At 41.5% G+C, this 21,216-nt stretch overlaps 1 protein-coding gene across 1 annotated transcript; it reads left to right on the top strand.

The window, feature by feature from the left end:
- Positions 1–2,397: 2,397 nt before the first annotated feature.
- On the top strand, positions 2,398–3,068 carry LOC309806484 (cytochrome c-like; the record flags this gene model as incomplete). Its single annotated transcript, XM_082625337.1, has 1 exon — positions 2,398–3,068. The coding sequence occupies exon 1, from the start codon at positions 2,859–2,861 to the stop codon at positions 3,066–3,068; it is 210 nt and encodes a 69-aa protein (XP_082481463.1). The 5' UTR covers positions 2,398–2,858.
- Between the last annotated feature and the right edge of the window lie 18,148 nt (positions 3,069–21,216).

The following is a 21,216-nucleotide window of genomic DNA, read 5'->3' as shown; positions in this document are numbered from 1 at the left end:
TCATTGAGGAAGACTTCCCAATCACTGTAAACCCTTTCCGTAGGGGGCAAGCCCCATATAAAGGGTTTTCCGGTCTTTGAAAATGGCCTGCCAAACACCATTCTTGTGCCTTATCCAGCAGTTATCAAACTGCCTACTATGTACAGATCCTCTCAAACTGACAGGTACCAGATGCCCCCAGAAGGCTTAAGCCTCTGCAATGTCCAGAGAAGGAGCTGCTTTGCCCAAACAGGTCCCGAAGCAGACAAGTGAAACTGTCTTCCTTATATGGTGAAAAGTGCCCTGTCGCTTTAAGGCCAAGAGACTTGGCTGCAGATGGTCCCTGGGAAGTTTGCGGGAAGCCCCATCCTGTGTCTGAGCCTCGCAGCTGTGCAGGTGAGTTCCCAAACCTTCTTTCCCCAATTTGCCCTCTGCAGTCTCTCTCCTGACGTGGCTGGTTGGAAATGCTGTTACAGAGGGCTAGAGAAATTCAGGGTCAGTAGAGATGGTGTTGTTTGGAGAAGTTTGAGTTGAAGGGAAAAAACAAGGTTACTAGGGAAATGTGCAGTGATGCAGCCAGTGAGGATGCTTCTAACTTCCTGTGGGGAGGAAGCATCCAGGTTACAAGAGACCCTGAGGCTTTTCAGGACAGGGCAGGGGAAACAAATTCAGCAGTGGAAGAGGGACAGAAGCTAGGTAAGACCCCACAGGGCTAAGTTTGGAATTCTGAGCTATAGAACCTGGTCAGCTGCAAGTTTAAACCAGGCATAGGTGGGAGGAAATAATGCTTCTGCAAATGCTTAAGTCTTTGCAGAGCTACAGGGCTGACTGCAGAAGAGAAAGTGAACGCGTGTGTTTGCAGCATCTACTGGAATGGAAGGCTGCAGCCTTAACCCTTCGTTCAACCTGGCTGATTAGCAAGTAGGGTTTGACAGCACAGAGCACAGGGTGAGGGTGGGGATGCCTGCCTGGAGTATTGTGGTAGAAGACTGAAATAAATGGGTAAGACTATGATCGTGGAACCGCATCTCTGGTATCCCCACAGTACCACCTGCAGAGAAAAGAGATTTTTCTAAGCTTAGAAATTCTGTGTCATCCACAAGCAAAGAACTGGAAGAAGAAGTCTCATTTAAGCTGATTACTGCTCTGTCATTTACTAATTCAGTTTCCTGACTTCTTTTAGCCTGTGGCCTGGAGCCTCCTAAAATATTAATTTGGAATTAACGAATAGAACTTTTTAAAGGCTAAAGATGAGCTAGCAAAGCCCTTTAACTGAGCCCACTCATCAGCTACAATCAAAATAGAAGTCCACCCAGGAATTTAAAAAGAGAGATGCCAGATTATAGGACTGGGCTTGTTTTCCCTCTTGGTTGAGTCTGGGGCCATTCGTCATTCAGAGGCCAGTGGTTTCTCTACAGTTGTTGTGTGGGGAGTGAACACGGAGGCTGGATTAAAATTCCTTACATACCCCATGCCTTTAAAAAATATTCATTCATCTGGGTAGTCACTGAAGAATTCGTTTTATTATTAACTAACAAGTGCTCTATCTACTTGTTTTCTAAAGACAGAATGTTCATGAAAAAAGATTTGTTTTATCAACAGGGATTTGTTAGTACAAGGGTTCCCCTTTTCTCACCTCTGATGGCTGGGCCAAGTGGGAATTATAGCTTGCTGAATAGGAAGATCTGTTCTTGACTCTAAAAACAGCAAAGGGCTCTACTTTAGCCTTACCCATTCAGAAACGCTGATGTCCTGAGCAAAAAGTTAACTTTTGAGTTCATAATTTGGAAGGGAGGGGTGCTTGGGTATAATTTTGCTTCCTTTGTTTCAAGTTAAATCCAGAAAGCGGTGTCAAATATACTGCTTTCAAATATGAATGCTGCCAAGAAAAATAAAATCCAATCCCCAAAGCTGGAAGATCTCTAAAAGTAACAGACTGTGACCTTTTATAAGCTAAATCAAAGTGTTTAAAAGGAAAAAAGATGTGGCTTCCTGAACATTTCACATAGTGACCCTCAATCACATACTGACTGCGCAACATCTCTTAAGCTATTTATTTTATCTGTGCCTCGGTTTCCTCACCATTAAACTGTGCATTGTTGGCAGGGACTTTCCAATGAAGTGGAAAGATCCATTGGAGCTGGAATTGAGCAAATCTGGGTTAAATTTCTAGTCCCTTCATTTATTCCATAACCTTAGACAAGTTACACAGCCAGTCTGAACCTCGGTTTCCTTATTTGTAAAGAGAGTAAATAATTAACAGTGTCATTAGAATTAGAGGCACCTACCAGTACACAGGCTCAGGCCTGCATGTCCTTGGACTTGGAGAGCAGGATGTCCTGCTCACAAGCAGGAACCTTTGTATCTTGCATGAAAAATGGACGGTCTAAAAATGGGTGATATTGGGATTTCCCTGGTGGCACAGTGGTTAAGAATCCGCCTACAAATGCAAGGGACACGGGTTCGAGCCCTGGCCCGGGAAGATCCCACATGCCGCGTAGCAATGAAGCCCGTGGGCCACAACTACTGAGCCTGTGCTCTGGAGCCTGCTAGCCACAACTACTAAAGTCCGCATGCCACAATTACTGAAGCCCGTGCGCCTAGATCCCGTGCTCTGCAACAAAAGGAACCACGGCAATGAGAAGCCTGCGCACCACAACAAAGAGTAGCCCCTGCTCGCCGCAACTAGAGAAATCCCGCACACAGCAACAAAGACCCAATGCAGCCAAAAATAAATGAATAAAATAAATAAATAAATAAATAAATAAATAAATAAATAAATAAATAAATATTTTAAAAAACAAAATAAAAAAATAAAAATGGGTGATGTTGAGAAGGGCAAGAAGATTTTAGTTCAGAAGCGGGCCTAGTGCCATACCATGGAAAAGAGAGGCAAGCACAAGACTGGGCCAAATCTCCATGGTCTGTTTGGGCAAAAGACAGGTCAGGCCCCCGGATTTTCTTACACAGATGCCAGCAAGAGCAAAGGCATCTCTTGGGGAGAGGAGACACTGATGGGGTATATGCAGAATCCCAAGAAGTACATCCCTGGAACAAAAATGATTTTCACAGGCATTAGAAGGGGCTGACTTGATAGCTTATCTCATAAAAGCTTCTAATGAGTAATAGTTGGCCATTGCCTTATTACAAAACAGAAGTGTCTCATGACTTTTTTTTTATGTGTACCGTATTTAAATCGGCCTCATACACCAGAATTCCAATCATGAATGGCTGGTAGGATATTTCTTTTGGATGGCCCTGATTTATATAGATTGACTCCTAGTTAAATTAATATGATCAGCTTTTTGAATTTTGATACTAATTCCAGCTCAGCAAGTGCTATCCCTGTTTTCCCCTTCTAAAGATATGATTGGACTTGATGTTCAACTCTTCATAGAGATGGTGAACACCATCTCAAAACCTACAGGAAATTGGTTTTATATTTAAATTTATATAACTGGTTATATTAATATATTTAAATACAGAGGATATCCCTTCACTGTCTCATAGAACAGTAAGACTCACCTGCATTTCACGTTGTGTTCATTAGCCTGCTAAAGGCAAGGCCTGAAGATAAGCTGGCAATGTCCACTTTATCTTTTTGGTCTAAACTATGCCATTAAATTAAAATTCCCTGTATCTAAAATGTTGTCTTTTACTTAATGAAAGGCATTTTAGTGTGGTTTATGTATAATATCAAATAAAGAATATTTAATACTTCTCACATTTCATAGGTGATCTATAAGATCAAGTGCTTTTAAAATTTAGCATCACAAGCTATCACAGCAAACTTTGCTTATGAATTCTTTACCAAGTCAAACTAAGTTATAATTCAGGATTGTCTTTTAAACAACTATTCAAAAATACATGCAACTGTAGCATTACCATATATGCATGATTGGCAATGGTGCATTTGCCAACTCGTTAGAAAGATTAGAGGAGATATACCATCAGCACAAATTTGTAAATTATGTGATCCTAAGGCTGAAGATAATTAAAAACAGTCATGGATCAAAAATAAATAAACAAAGAAAGAAAGAAAGAAGAAAAATTATTAAAGGAAATTTAGAATCCAGTAGAGCCTCCAAAAATATTATTTTACAGTTCCTTCTTTTTCTTTATGACTTAGGAAACTATATTGTTCCTTGGGGGAGGAAATGAGTTTTGAGAGTGGAAACCAGTTCTGCAGCACAACTTTAGAACCACTGCTAGTTCACCCCCTTCTCCCCACCCCCCTTCAAAAAAAGGATGCCCAACTCCCTTGGAAATCCATTCCTAGTTATTAACCAGGCTCATTGATCAGAAGTCCTTCTTAAAGCAAGCGCACTACTACCTATTTTGTGTTCAGAAATAGAAAGAATTGTTGGTTTTCTTCCCATAGTATAGTTATTCCACATGCATGAAGGACAATGGTAAGCCACCTCAGAATCTCAATAAAGGTGGTCTATCCAAAAGCAAGTTTAAACAGCATTTTTAAAGGAACTTTTTTTTGTTTTTATTAGAAGCCACCTCTTACAAGTGGTTCAATAATAACTAATTGCTACCTTTCTGTAAAATCTCCTAACATGTTCACACAGCTATCTTTAAGAACATGGTTAGTGCTACTCAGAATTTTCATCGTTCAGTTCAGGCCATTGTAAGAGCAGGGTTGCCATACCTGCAATGGTGCTATGTGTAGGACACATTTTTAAACTGAAAACATTCTCTCCACCAACTTAGAAAGGTGGTGGTAAATTTCAGCAGCAGAAACATTCCATTGGAAGCACAAATCACAGCACATGCATCAGCTGGGAGTTGAGAGCTACCATTTTTAACTCAATGACAATGACCTAAGGGTAGGTCACCCCTGTAGCCAATCTTCTAGGGGTGGATTAACACCGCCTCTGTCAGGTGACTGGTGTTTAGGATCCACACTTGGCCACTTAAAGTAGCTGTGGGACCTGGGATAGTTCCTTTATGTGTCTGAGCCTCAGTTCTATGGTCTGCCTCATGGGAATGATAACAATTTCCACATATGTGGTTATGGGAAAGACAGGAGAATTGGCAGTGCAGAGCTCAGTAATTATGTTGGATCCAAATGCCTGATGGTCTCTAATAAGGTCCTTGTTCTTTACTAACAAGACACTGGCCATAGACCTTGTCTATACCCTTTAGACCAATCTGCAAGTATGAGTATGTGTCCAAGAATGTGTGACTTAAACTTTTAATAAAAGTTAAGTTTCAAGTTAGGTGGAAGCAAAGAAAAGTAGGGGCTGAGGCCATTCTACATCCTGCTGCAGGGATTAACTTTGGAAACAGGTTTAAGATCTGCTGGGTCACACAGGGCTTTGGATTGATTACATTCTTTAAAAATATTTTATAATTTTTGACCCCATGGGAGGTACTTCTGTGTCTGGTACACTGGAAGAAAGAGTCGGAATGGGGGAACATGATGGTCTAGATTGAGCAGGTAGAGTAGAGAAATCCTGGTGGAGCTGAATCTCTTGACACATCTTTGATGCCCCCTCCTCCCCACTGCCCCCATGCACCTTGAGCTTGTCAGATGCAATTCTTTCATGAATTCACCAAGCTGGGGAAGCTTGAGAAAGTGTCTAGATCGGCTTCTTGCCTTCAGTCAAAGCTGCTCTTGAAACAACCAAGAACAAGGGCCACCTACCTCTGCTCGGGGAAGGAGCCTTTCAAGTTCCATCTGTTGTCTACCTGCACTGGGGCTGCATTTGGGAAGTTATCCTTATGCCTTGTGCTACAAGCCCATTTTCTCCTAGCGAGCTCTGGGTCTGTCCTTTGTTGCAGCAAATTGCTCTCCTGCCTGTGGAAGCGGCCACTAGGGTGGGGCATGCTCATGGTCACAGCCTCTGCGAGGGACGGCACTTCTTATTTCCTCTCTGATTAATCACCAGGTGAGCAGACGTGCTTCTGCCTTGACTTTATCACATTTATTCCCCCTCCACCTTCTCTCTCCCTACTGCAGTGCTTCCCAAACTAGAGAGAGTGTGCATCAGGAAAGCTTGTTAACACACACAATGCTGGGACCCATCCCCAGTGTTTCTGATCTGTAGGTCTGTGCTGGGGCCTGAGTATTTGCAAGTTGTAATAAGCTCACAGGTGGTCTCGGAACCACACTTTGGGAACCACTCATCCAACACTCAGTCTCACTCTAGTGTTTCCAGTAACTTGCACCGCCTGCTACATACCAAGATAATACCTCCTCTCTGTTCTTGGGGGCGGGGATGGAGGTGCAAAATAGAGCCTTCTCCTTACCACTGTTCTGTGCGACTGACTATTTAGTGAATTCTGATTGTAACAAGCATGGTACTAAATACTCTACAGACATTATTTGCACTTTCCCAATAACCCTACAAGTTTGATGTTATGAAACAAACAGAAAGAGTGTGAGAAACCAAGATCTCACCAGTGACAAAGAGCAGCTATGGTATTCAAACTCAGACTGATCTGGAAAGATTTGCTCTTTCCACTATTCCAGGTCTGGCAAATAGATGTTTAACTTGTATGTCAACTCCAATTCACTGGTAGCTGCTGCCTAGAGCACTGTGTTGAGAGTCCCATGTGGAATGGGTGCTCAGCAAGAGGAAGAACTAGGATCCTGAGGGTGATCCTGAGCTGTACCTGCTGAGAAGCAGGAGTGGAGAATGAGAACCCAGGTGCTGTGTATTTGCCATCCCCACACGATGCCTTGTTCGGGAATCAATTTTGTCAGCTACTAAAATCAGATGAGAGAAGGGTATTCAAATTTGTTCCACAGAGAACAGTAAAACTTATTTCCTTTTTCATCCCCTTCTCTAAAGGATGAATCTAAATTTCTTTTTTAATTAATTAATTTTATTTATTTAGTTTTGGCTGTGTTGGGTCTTCATTGCTGCACGCAGGCTTTCTCTAGTTGTGGCAAGCAGGGGCTACTCTTCATTGCGGTGCGCAGGCTTCTCATTTCAGTGGCTTCTCTTGTTGCAGAGCACGGGCTCTAGGCACGTGGGCTTCAGTAGTTGTGGCATGCGGGCTCAGTAGTTGTGGCACGCGGACTCTAGAGCACAGGCTCAGTAGTTGTGGCGCACGGGCTTAGTTGCTCCGCAGCATGTGGGATTTTCCCAGACCGGGGATGGAACCCGTGTCCCCTGCATTGGCAGGCGGATTCTTAACCACTGCACCACCAGGGAAGCCCCTGAATCTAAATTTTTGAGGCTAGATTTGAAAAGGTATAATAACTTGTAAAGTAAAATGAAATGCAGCTAGTATATAGATAGTAGGAACCACCATGGACATTTAGCCTTAAAGTGACGGGCATGAGAGAATTTGTTAATTATGTATGTCTGTATGTTATATGTGTTTCAGTGTGACCTAATAGATCACCTTATACTGAAATAATCCACTGTGACTTAATAAGGAGGCAATGACATTTCTGGTTTTCTTTCTCCCTCCATCACTAATATTCAGTGTGAGATTTGTTATTTTTAGTGTCTTAGTGCTTTATCTAAAAAATGAGTTTCATAATGCTTTTCTGCTTCTTCCTAATATGTATTATGTACATGATAAAATGAAAAAAGAACTTTATGGCATCTATTATTCAATCAACAAATATTTATAAAAATGTATCCCCAGGCTCTGGGGATATAGCAGCAAACAAACAGACTGCTTTCATGGAACTTACATTCTGGAGAAGGGAGACAGACAATATGCAAGTAAACAAAGAAGAAAATTGTGTGTCGTGATAAGTATACATAGTGAGAGTGACTCTGTGTGTATGCGTGTATGTGTGTATGTACTGCTGTTTTACATGGGGTGGTCCAGGGAAGGTCTTTCTGAGGTGGTGACATTTAAGCTAAGACTTGAATGTGGAAAAGGAGCCAAACAGGGTAGTCTGGGAGTGCTTATTTTCCAGGCAGAGAAAAGAACCCATGCAAAGATCCTGAGGTTGAAGGTAGGTAAGGGCCAGATCAAGTAGGCTAGTAGGGATTTTCAGCCGGGGGTGATGCAACCCTCCTTCCCCTACCTACGTGGTGTTTGAAGATGTGCAGCTGGTGATTTGTGTGCAAAATATGGAGTTGAGGACAGAACACTATTGGCTTTTGTGAGCAGGACCAGGGATGCTAAACGTCTTATACTGCTTTGGATGGAGGCACATGAGAAGACTTGTGCTGCTCATACTGTCCTGAAGATATTGTCTCTGTTGAGAAATCCTGAAGAATCTCCAAGGCCAGGGTAAGAAGTTTGAATTTTATCCTGTGTACAGTGAGAAGCTCTTGGAGAGTTGTAAGCTTTAAAAGGTTATCTTTAGGGCTTCCCTGGTGGCGCAGTGGTTGAGAGTCCGCCTGCGGATGCAGGGGGGCACGGGTTCATGCCCTGGCCTGGGAGAATCCCACATGCCGCGGAGCGGCTGGGCCCATGAGCCATGGCCACTGAGCCTGCGCGTCTGGGGCCTGTGCTCCGCAACGGGAGAGGCCACAACAGTGAGAGGCCCACGTACTGCAAAAAAAAAAAAAAAAAAAAAAAAAAAAAAGATGATCTTTAAAAGATCATTTTGGCTACTGAGTGGAGAGTGAACTGTAAGAGACAAGGTGAAAGCAGGGAAATTCAACAGGCAGCTATTTCAGCAATCCAGAGTAGAGACGATGGTGGCCTGGGCAGGGGGGTGGGTCATGGTGAAGGTTTTGAGAAGTATTTCTACCTTCAAGAAGAAGACTGCTTAAATAAATATAAAATGCCATTTCTCATGACACCTTATGTTATCGTTTGTTTTCCTTTAAAGACTTTACAGTTTCGGAATCCACTGGTTTCCTCTGTAGCCGTTTAAGAGAATCTTTGCAGCACCGAATTACAGACCTCGCTCTTTCAAATGCAAGTCCTTATCCTCTTGCTCTTTAACCGCACAGATATGTGTGCATTTCAAGTTGTTCAGAGCTCGGGAAGGTAATCTATTTGATTTGGGCTTGTAAAAAGAGAGAAAATTACATGCGCGTCTTGAATAACAATATGTGATTTCTCTCCCTGAAGGGTCAATAGGAATTAGCCTACATATGTCATTTTAGGAAACTGGTTCCTAATCACATGAATAACAGGGACCAAGTCCACATTTTTTCTGCTGAAAGAGGAACATTAAGTGAACATCAAAATCTCTTGAAGAGATCGCAGGCATCTCAGTACTAATTTTACTCGGGTATTAAAACCTTGCCAATAGTTTTCAGGTGCATCAGCTACTCCCCAACAAAGACAATTCAGCTTCCACAATTTTAGAGAATCCTCCTCGCTGCTATCTTCCTCTCTCTCCTCATAGCCATCTCTTCTTCCTGTCCCCCCACGGAAGTGCCCCTGCACTGTCCTCGGAGTGTCCCTGCAAATGCAGAGATCCATAAAGCAACAATGTGGGAAGCTATTAGCTCACCTGCAGAAGAACCCACTTCTCAAATTCCTGGGGGGAGAAGGCTCCTGGTCCCCAGGCTGAGCTGCGGGGGTGGCAGGAGATGAAGAGAGAGGAGACAGCTGGCATGGGTGAATGGTCGCACTGAGTGTGGAAGTCAAGAAGTGGGTCTTCGCACCAGAACCTTGCGTCCTGAGAGCGGAGGTGGGGTAGTCACCAGAGAAACACTGGGGACTGGATGCAGGCAGGCGAAACAACACACCACAGCCTCCAGCTAGAGCTGGTGGAGCCAGGTACGCACCCACCGACATCCTGCCTTCAAGTTTCTAGACAAGGCTGAAGAAGAGAAACAGAAAGTGGATAGGACCATCGCCCCAAAACAAATTATTGAAACCCATCACCTAATCTACATAAGCCAAGCTCCCAGGAATTAAAAAAGCAAGTGGTCTTACTGAACTGTAAAAACCAAGGAAGAGGAAGCTCCACCTTCACCTCTGGGCACAGGTGTGGTCCAGCAAGAGGTGGGCCACCTCACTGCTGACCGCAAAGGGGGAAACCAGGACCACGTATTGGAAGGGAAGGAGCAAATGTTTCGCATTAGCAGATCCTGTCCCAGCTACCAAGCAGCCATGTGAATTTGGACAAGGTCACCTTCTTGGGCTTCCAGAATAGAGTTGATCAAAAGCTCTTTCAGACTCTGATGTGCTTTGAGGCTGTAATTCATAATTCAGCTCAAGGTCTCCATGGTTCCCCTAAAGCCTCTTGCAAAACAAACCTCAGCTCGCCCAACTCCTATTTCTCTCTCTGTCTGAATTAGTAACTATCCTCATGCTGCTCCCGCTGGGTCCTGAGAACACTCCTGTTAGCACACCTAGAACACTACTGCTTTTCTTTCTTTGCATCTCTCTCTCTCCACTAGCTCTTCAACACCCCACCCTCAAAGGGAAGTACCAATGCCAGGTTTTTTCTTTCAATCTCCAGGGTTTAACGCTATACCTGACACTCACTTACTAGATGTTCAATAAATGTTTGTTGTTGAACGAATGGAAAGGGAGGATGTAAAAATAGAGAAGAACGAGCCCGAGCCAATTCAAAGCTCAAGAGCCAGCTTTTGCTAAAAGCCGTATATTCTTCCCATAAGATCCTGTACTTCTTGGAATTAAAAAGAGAGAAGAGGGCATTTTAGAAATTATAGCAATAATTTTCAGACCTCACAGTTTCTAATACCCTATCTCTCCACTGAGATATGCCAATTTCACAGGATTTTAGAAATACTAGAGCTTTACCTAGCCTTTATGGAATGTCTTATATTTGTAAAAAGCTAGTATAAAATTGCTGAGTAGGAATTTCCAGATCCCTTACTTCCTGACTTCATGCCTCTTTAAGCTGTTCTTGGGGAGAAAAAAAAATCAAAGTTTAAAACTGCCTACGTCTTGTCTTCATAAACTTTGATCCTTTCACTTATTTAAAATTCATAACCACGCTGGCCTAATAATTAGAATTGCTAAAGTACGTAGGGAAGGCCATGAGGGATGAACCCTCTGGTCTGTCTAGCCAAGTCACCAGAAATGGTGAACCCTTGCTGGTATGGTGCTGGGAGGAAAGGAGGGGGCTGAGGCTGCCAGCAGAGGTGGCCCAGAGCATGACAGACCCAAGCTGGTCCAGTTCCAGGAGTTTGGATTTAAGGGGACTGAGATCTGGTGCAGCGTCAAAACTTTTGGGCAGCGGCCAACCGTTTGATGAGCTTTAGCCTCATCAGGGAGGACCACGCACGAGTGATTCCAGCCTCAGAAAAGGGGTGAAAAGGGAAACACGGTTGATTGTGCCTCTTCCTTGTACCAGGCCTGCTGCTGAACGGATGCTTCCGCAGGGCGGGGGCAGGAAGATGCTGCCTCCAGAAGTGTGGATTCGCCAGTGGTGTCCCTGAGGGATACTGAATGAGGGTTTCTTCCAGAATATTGCCCACAAGCAAGAACAAAGTACATCTCCAACTTCAGTGTGGTGATGTGCGATGTATGGTTCATCCATCCATTTGTCTAAGCAACTTGAGTAGCCAATGTCATGAACTCAATTATTTTTAGTTTTTCTGTTCACTGTGTAAAGAAGTGAGTCCCTTTGGCCCTCATGAGTACTGTCCTGAGAGTGGAGAAAAGCCTACCATGAGACCTTGATAGAAACAGAGGTGTACTGACAATAATAAACCTTATTCGAACCAAAAAGAGCAGGGTTTTGGTGGGCTCCCAGGGGTCTTATCTAAGGGGTGCACAAGGGGAAGGGCCTGGGAGGTGGGATAGACTATTTATCACAGGGCTGCCGGAGGAGTTATATCAGGAGCTCACATTGGCTGTGACTCCACAGGCTGTTATCTAGGGCATGTGCTTGATAACATGAGGGGCTGGCATCAGTTTAAGTACCCCACAGGCCTCTTGGCCAAACACATTAGATGCTGAAGCAGCAATACCATGGAGTAGCTTAGCTAAACTCTCGACCATACCTTATTGTAAAACTTTAAGGAAAGGCAAGGGCTTAAGCTAAATTTTAGGATAATGTTGAGGAATCAGAAGGAGAAACAGAGGGAGAAATGTGATTAGGGCGAGACACCCAGAGGGCTTCAAAGGTACCAGAATAATCTGACTTTAAATGGAGAGGTGGGAAATGCTGGTGTTCATTTGATCATTATTCTTTAAACTGTGCATTTATGTTTTTATACCCTGATTTGTATGTATGATATATTTTAAAAGAAAAAGGCATTTAATTCCCGCCCCAAAACTAAAGACCCAGAGTCTGAATGAAAGCAACTGATCAAGAACTAAAAAAAGTTGCCAAAATAAGGCCACTAAGACCTTAAGTGAAAATTTAATCTCTTTCTCTCTCTCTCTTTCTTTCTTTCTCTCTCTCTCTCTCTCTCTCTCTCTCTCTCTCTGCCTTCAGTGGTAAAATTTTTGCTGACTGGAAAAATCTCTGTGGGAGCGAGAAGCATTAGAACTTATCTATGAATTACATTTGAGAGAAAATACTTTTTCCCCTCCCTTCCCATCCTGCTTGTCAGGGCAGGATTGATTCAGCACACGTGCTTTGCCAAAGTTGAAAGGTCAAACATAATGCCCACCCTCTGGAAGCCATTGGACTGAAGCCCGCTTGACGTCAGAATGTGTTCAGCTGGGCTGTTGCGCTGTTCTGCCCTCGGCGGCTGCCTTTCCCTGGGTTTATCCGAGACTCTCCATTATGCTCTGTGCACCAGCTCAATATTTCTTATTTTGCTTCACTCTTTACATGCCTTGAATAGCTCTTTTATTTTTCTGCTGAGCCCTGGCTTAGCCAAATTCCTTATATTTGGTTTCTTTGATCTTTCTGCTCAAATTATTTTCTGTTCCACTCCTCTGAGCCCCTTCCAGTTCCCTCTATTTCTCAAGAAGCCAGGTGTTTAATAAAGAATCTGGATGAGGCTTAGGCAGAATCAGATGTATGCAGCTGCTTGCCCCCAGGTCACTTGCTGCTTTCTCCTTAAGCAGCGAAGATGGTTTACTAAAGGCATGTGACATTCCAGAGCCACCACAGTGCCCTGCACATGGCAAGTGCTCAGTAATTACTGAGTGGAGGAATTAATCAGGATCTCTTTTAAATGAGCTAGCCTATATTCTAACTTACACTTAACCTGTTGCCCCATCCCACACTCAGACCAGGTTTCTTTCTGCTCTCAGGTTTTTCTTTCCAGTCTAATAGTTATTTCATACCTTATATCCTTGATGCTTTAGTTTACACATTTTTAAATTCAATTTTCTTTTGTTTCCTGCTCATATATTTAACCTCATCAGTTTAATTCATGTAGTAGGATTTTGCTAGTAACTTTGTTTACCAGATTCATTATTTCTAAATTACTGTTTTACCCATTTCTCTAAATAACTGAAAATCATGTTCATATTGTCTTATTAATTTCTCTTTATTAGAAAGTAGACTTTGCTTACATATTTATGACTTTTCAGTGTTTTTCTAATTGGCGACAGCACAAAGTTCATCATATCCTATGATTCTGACACAGGTTTGGGTTAAGAGTAAAGATCATTGTTTTTTTTTTTTTTTGCGGTACGCGGGCCTCTCACTGTTGTGGCCTCTCCCGCTGCGGAGCACAGGCTCCAGACGCGCAGGCTCAGCGGCCATGGCTCACGGGCCCAGACGCTCCGCGGCATGTGGGATCTTCCCAGACCGGGGCACGAACCCGCGTCCCCTGCATTGGCAGGCGGACTCCCAACCACTGCGCCACCAGGGAAGCCCAAGATCATTGTCTTAAAATGATATGATGTCTGGGATTTTCTTCAAAATAATCTAGTAGAAGGATTATAGGTGAAACAAGATTACCGTGGGTTGATAGTTGGCCGAGCTGGGTGATGGATACATGGGGTTCATTGTACTATTCAATTATGTAAATGTTTGAAGTGTTTCCACAATAAAAAAGTTTTTTAAAAAAGAAAAATATAGATATATAAATAAAAGCTGATCCAATGGATTATCTTAAGATACAGAGGGGGCTTCCCTGGTGGCAAAGTGGTTGAGAGTCCGCCTGCCGATGCAGGGGACACGGGTTCGTGCCCCGGTCTGGGAAGATCCCACATGCCACGGAGCGGCTGGGCCCGTGAGCCATGGCCACTGAGCCTATGCGTCCGGAGCCTGTGCTCCGCAACGGGAGAGGCCACAACAGTGAGAGGCCCTCGTAACGCAAAAAAAATAAAAATAAAAATTAAAAAAGATACAGAGAGAGAGAATGCCTCCATCATTCTCCAACCTTTCCTGTCATTGTTACCTACTGGAAGTTCAGCCAATCCTCTGCGTTCATTGTGAAGTTTAGCACTTGCTCCTCCCCTTCCTTTCTTTCCAAACTCTTGTTCTCACCTGGGAGATATCCTTGTGCTGGTGTGTGGCTCTTCCAACAACTCGCATTTGCAATGCTAATCACCTGCACCTTCACACCCTTTCAGCGGCCCACTATCCTATCCCTTGATTTAAATGGTTTTTTACATGATGCAAATCTCTATCTGCTAACTGTCTAGCACTTTGGCTAAGGCCTTCAGGTTATGTTTTGATACACAGTTTACTTTTTCTCAACATCAGTCAACACATAAAACACATGTATAATCCAGCCATTTCTGGCTTAAAATCTTTCAGGTCTCTCTCTGAACTTCAAATTCAAGTCCAGTAACCTTCACATCCAGTTCATACTTTCCTACCATTTCCAGCTTCTTTCTCTACCATCCTCCAATATTCACTCTCTTTTCCAGTTATATTAAAGTGTCTCATTCGTGGGTAACAGATCATGCTTTCTTAACCTCTCTAAACTTTGACCATACTGTTCTCTGAGGTTCAGATGTCCTCCTGTCATTCGGCCTCTGGAGGACTTCAGCAACTTTTGTTTATACCTCAAGACTCAATTCAAGCATCACTCCTTTTGGAAGTCTTCCCTGAGCTGTCCGCATTGAGTTGAATGCACCCTCCAATACTTTTTTCCATTACACTCTTTGACTACGCCCACCCTAATACTCTGAAACCCAACTGTAATCACTGATGTTCTTCTTTTCCTTTCTAGACTGTGAGCTCTTTGACCTCTTCCAACTCTTTCTTTCCAAAGCCCAATCCAGTGCCTGGCACAGGTATTTCAATGAATGAGTAACTGAATGAACAGAGGAATGGAAAAATGAATGCTGTTGTCTTCTTGAGGTAGCACCTCCCTACCCAAGGGCCTTCTCTAGAGGTCTGGGTCAATGCTCTTGGTCCTGGGAAGCCCCTTCAGGCTTTGCCTCCTAACTGCCTTCTTCAACCTACCTGACCCACCTGGTTCTAGCTGTAACCCAACTGTCCCTTTCTCTACTGAGTCCTTCATACTTGGTGCTCCATCTAGACAAGTGTTGCCCAAAATGTGATACACAATAATTTTAGGTGATACTCAGACAAATGTATTTTGAAAGTCTTGTATTTACATTCATATATTTGGCAGCAGGAAATGATCACATAAAACCTGTAATTTCATAGAGAATATTGCTCAGAATGAGATAAATGTAGTAGTGCCATGGTAATCAACCTTACCTGGACCTCATAAATCAGGGGTGGGATGCTCAGGTATAATCATAAGTGTTCCAAGCCCTCAATAACTGAACCATTAGAAGCACAGACAGCCAGGACTCACACCAATAGGGAAGAACTCCCATTCACTGAATTCTACAGGCACCTCTGTGTTTTATTCGGTGATATGTTGAAATATCACTTCCTGAAGTTGCTGAGTATGTATATATACATTTAAATAATACAGATAAAACAGTTAATATCTTTTGAGCTGTCTAACTATATCCTCATGGGAGTTCAGCTTTTTAGTGGGTTAATATAGAAACTGACAGATTTGTCTCATTGATGTAGATCCTCATCTTTGTCTGAAATTATCAGTTAGGATTTCTAGCTATTTTGATCCAAAAGTTCCATTGTCATCAACAAGAAACTTATATTCAGCCATACATTTTATACATTTTCATGTATTATATTTTTCATTTGTCATTTTTACTTTTCATTTTTAAAAGTTTAATAACTTTGTTTTTTATAGAATTTACTATATTTCATCAAATCTAATATACCACTGATAAGTAAAACACATCATTATTTTATGTGCTACTAAAATATGATGATGCCAATTACAATTGCAAGACGCCATTGATTCTAAGATACATCCAAATTTCAGAGGTGTTAAATTATTTTTAAAATTGATAAAATGTAGTTTGTATACACTTCACTTCTATTTTAGCAGATAATACTTATATTCCATTTATCATAGTGATATAAAGCTTCCCCTTCAAATGAATTTAATTTAAAAACAATTGATTTAAAGAAAAATATTATGTAAATAGGAGTAGAGGTGGTATACAGTATGGCAAAATCCTGGAGGTGGTAGCCAAGTGACTGTGACTTGGACAGAAAACCTAGACCCAGACACTGCCCCTTGCCCTATCTGTCAGCTCAGGCCAACCCGACCACCCTCCAGCAGTGTGCCCAGGTCCACCTGAGGGAGAGCCTGGGTCCTCCACTGAGAATGGGAGAGGAGTTTGAGGTGATCCCTATGCTCAGGTTGAGGAATATGGCTTTCATTCATTGAAGGTATTTTATGAGAGTGAAAAGAAATTCCTAGGAAGTAGACTCATTATAGGTACTGGAATAATGTGGACTTGCCTCTATTTAAATAACAGCATACTCGGAGGTTTCTGTTTTGTTTTCTTTTGAACCCAAGAAATAAGTAAGGAGGGGAAAAAGGCACTTTAGTCTCTGGGCAATTTATTCACTGATAATGGCTACCTAAACCCTAAACACTCAGTTTCAGTGATTATCAAATGAAAGAATGGTCAACTTAATTCTTCATAATAGATTTATCAGTTGAGAATAACTATGAATAACGTGAAGCAAAATGTATTTCATTGAGAGAGTAGAGAAGTAGCTGATTTCCTTGTTTCAGAATAGGAAAAGTGAAGAGAAATCACTTTAGAGGGAGGAGGGAAAAATGGTTAAGTTTCCATTGGGGAAACTTTGTGCTTTGTACAGCATCTACCTGGCTATTGCAGGGGATTTGTGTTCACCATGCCTCCAGCTCTCACTCTGCGCTAGATCCAGCCCTTGGACTGCTGTGCACATTTCTCTGAGAGCTATGCACAGAAAGAACCCTATGATTTACTCAGTGCTTATTTTTGAAGGTTATTATGAATCATTAACCAGATGCTATAGTGCACGAGGTCACAAACCATATAGGCACGACTGCTAGCCTGTTTTTGCAAACTTGATTTTGAAGTTTTTAATGTAGGTGTAATTGAGAAGATAAATTGAATACATATGCATATTCTAATAAAGGTATTCTTCCGAGTCAGCAAATAATCACATCATAGTAAGCATCAATGAACCCATTACAGTATAATAAAATGGGAAAGTCTTATAATAAAAGATTATTTATAGCCTATTGGTTATTAGTATAATTTTTAAAATGTAATCAGAAACAATTAGCAAAGTTGATAATATTGGAGATGCAGCTGTTTCTACTCACTAGCACAAATCATTCTAGCAATAATTCTATATAGTAATGTCAATTGAAAGCTAAATCTCTTCCAAGTTCTTTGTTTATCCTTATGGGTGTTTTTGTTTATCAGATCATTGCTGCATATTTTATAAGAACTACTTCCTGGTATTCATAAAAGTTACTGACATCATAAAGTAAATTTTGAAATGTATTCTAATTTTTGAAATTAGAATAAAATTATAAGAATAACCCAGTCCTGTATCCTTTCTCCAAGCAGATGTAGTTGTCAGAAAGCCAAATATATTTAGAAAGTAGAATCATTGAGATTTGGTGTCTTAGGTCAGGTTCCCTAGAAGCAGAGCCTGAGACAGGGATTTGGGTGCAGGTGGTTTATTAAGGGATAGACCTCTAAGGAAGTGAGAGAAGCAGGATGGGACAGGAGAAATGTCAAGTAGGATGCAAATCAGATGGTCTATCCATGGCCTGATGAAGGTGGAGGGATAAATTGCATGTGGAGGATAGCTATGAGCCTTCCTAAGCCAATATTCACAGCAGCTGGGGGGTGGGTGTATTGGCCAGGAACAGGGATCTGCTTGGAGTACTAACAGCATTAAATACATCATCTGGTGACGGGAGGCAAGGCCCAGGTGGGGAGGGACAAAGATGGCTTCCAGGTTTGTGGCTTGAACAAGTGAATAGATTCTTGTGTATAACAGCAACACTCCCCTCATAGTACCAAAAATCTAAGATTATAGAATTGTGAAAAATTCTTCATTTTACAAGTAAAGAAATTTTCCTTTAGCTTTTAATTTCTAGGTAAAAATAATAACTTCTTGACATATTTGCATAGGATCAGTTTTCCATTAAAAAATATATAAACTTTTGGGGCTTCCCTGGTGGCGCAGTGGTTGAGAGTCCGCCTGCCGATGCAGGGCACACGGGATCATGCGCTGGTCCGGGAAGATCCCACATGCCGCGGAGCGGCTGGGCCCGTGAGCCATGGCCGCTGAGCCTGCGTGTCCGGAGCCTGTGCTCCGCAACGGGAGTGGCCACAACAGTGAGAGGCCCGCGTACCGCAAAAAAAAAAAAAAAAAAAAAAAAAAAATATATATATATATATATATATTTATATATATATATATATATATATATATATATATATATATATAACTTTTAAAAAATGTTTGCTCTTTTTCCATTTATTCTGCTTCCTGTTGAAAATAGATCCCAACCGGTTCTGGGACTCTAATAATTGAAGATTCACCTAGGTTCAATCCCCATATTATGTTAGCTTTTAATGAAAAAGTAGTTATGTGTTGTTCTTATGTATTCATCCTTTACCCCAGAGGTCATCAAACTATGGTCTGTGGGCCACATCCAGCCTGCAATCTCGTTTTGTATGGCCAGAGAACTAAGAGTTTTTACATTTTTAAAGGGTTACTTAGGAAAAAAAAAAAAGAATATTCAACATGACTGTATGACTCACAAAGTCAAAAACATTTACTACTTAGCCATTCACAAAAAAAGTTTGCCGGCGCCTACTTCCCATTCATTAGGACCTCAAACTTTTTTGAAGTGTGCTGACTCAATCTATATTTTAAAGGAAAATTTGATATTCAGAAACTTTAATAAGTGATTTATGGAACCATAAAATTATTTGTTTTATAAAAGGATTCATCACAAGATATATATACATTCTAGCCCATCTGAAAAATTATCTTAATGGACTTCTTTAACAAATTTAGAATCATTCATTTTAAGTAAAATAAATATGCATAATTTGTTCTCTGTTTTATAAAATATTCCCACCTGTTTTGTGATGATTGTAAAGAAATTGAAAAACACAAATAGATACAAAGGTTAAAAAATCACCTGTAATTTTGCCATCCAGAGTTAACCACTGTTAACATTTGGCTACATCTTTTTCTAGGCATATAACCATTTAATTTTTAAAATGTGGATCACAATGTATGTCTAATAATATACCCTCTTTTATTCATTTAATGTTATAATTTTCAGAAGTATCTTATTTGACTGCATTTATTCCACAGACTGAATATGTCACAATTTATTTAAATGCCTTCCCATTTTTTGACATTTAGGTTGAAGCTAATTTTTCACTATTGTAAATTCCACAATGAGCATCTTTATGCATAAATCTAGATCCTCATTTCTGTGTCCTTAGGCTACATTTTTAAAAGAGTAACTATTGTCTCTCTTCCCATTCTGTTCCTTGTCTTCCTTATAAACACATTCTTCTTCCTCCTAGATCTATACATGATAGGGCTCCTCAGGGCTAGAGACTTGGCCTTCTCTTCTCACTCTATTTGTCTCCGGAGGATGTCACCTATACCCAAGCTTTCAAATACCATCTACATGCTGAGACTTCCATGTTTACATCACCAGCCCCAGATGATTCTTCTAAGCTCCAGACCTATATATCCAAATACCTTCATGTCATCTCCACTTGTATGTCTTATACCACCTCAAACAGAAAATGTCCAAAAAGGAGTCGATATTTCCCTTCCTTCTGCTCCCCTGCCCAAACTCCCCCCTCCTAATTGCCCAATTCAGTAGAGAGACATCACCTTTCCACTAAGTTCCCTACAGTAACAGCCTGGAAACCATCAGTGACATCTCTCTCTCCCTCACCACCCCCATCTATTCAGTCACCAGGCTCTGTTGAGTCTACAATCTAAATATATCTTTAATATTTCTATTTCGCTCCATCTCCCCAACTCTCACCTAAGCCACAGCCATCTCTTTCCTGGACCACTATATTTGCTTCCTAATCAGTCTCTCTGCATCCACTCTTGTCCTGCTCTAGCCTCTCCCCACGCAATTCTCCACCATGGAGAAAGCTTCTAAAATATCAGTCTGCTTTTAGAACCCCTAAGTAGCTGGTAGGATGAAAATCTTCGTGGCAACCTCTCCTCACCTTTCCACTTTCATTTTGCCACTTTCCCTGAACTCTCTTGCTCCAACCTAGTGGTTTCCTTTCAGTTACTCAATTGTGCTAAGTTTTTTCAGCCTCAAAACCTTTGTCCAAGATGTTCCTTCTGCCTGTAAGACCCTTCCCTCCCTCTTCAGCTGACCAGTCCATCTCCTGACCCTCCCCCAACACACAACACTACCTCCATGTGCCTCTCGGTGTCATATCTGTCTACTTTTTGGTACTTATTATAAATTGTAATCTAAATTGTTCCATATTTTTTTCCTATGTAATGTCTTTTTCTCCCCTATAATGAAGTTCCATTTTGGGGCAAATAGTATTTGTCTCTTTCACCTCTATATCTCCCAGTGCCTGGCACGTAGTAGGTGCTCAATAAACATTTGTTGAATTAACAGATCATGGAGTATGAACTTTGTAAAGGCATTTAAAAGATATTATCACATAGTATTTCAGAAAGTTTGTATGAACCAATTTATAAGCCCACCAACAGTATATGAGTGTTCCTACGATCACACCCATCCTGACACTGAGTGTTGTAGTTCTAAATAATTTTTAAACATTTTTACAGGCAAAATTTTACCTCATTATGATTGAAATTGCCTTTCTTTGATTACTAGTGAAGTTGAACACTTTACACAAATTGATAGCCTCATATATTTTCTGTGATTTTTAAAATTCATGACATAATGCTTTATTGAACCATTTTTGTTACAATAAACAGTGCCACCAAACCTGCTTACCTTCATCTGAAGGTCTGGACAGATCTAGGAAATACTCCTCCACAAGGTTTATGTTTAGTCATTGATGATTTCCCCTTACCTGGGATGCTCATGTAATTTATCATGGAAATTGGGACACTTCTGAGAGTGAAGGAGGGTG

This window comes from Mesoplodon mirus (genome assembly GCF_964341445.2).
Source record: "Mesoplodon mirus genome assembly, chromosome: 6".
Lineage (NCBI taxonomy): Eukaryota > Metazoa > Chordata > Mammalia > Artiodactyla > Ziphiidae > Mesoplodon > Mesoplodon mirus.
The sequence above is the reverse complement of the archived record's forward strand: the minus strand, read 5'-3'. Positions and strand labels throughout refer to the sequence as shown.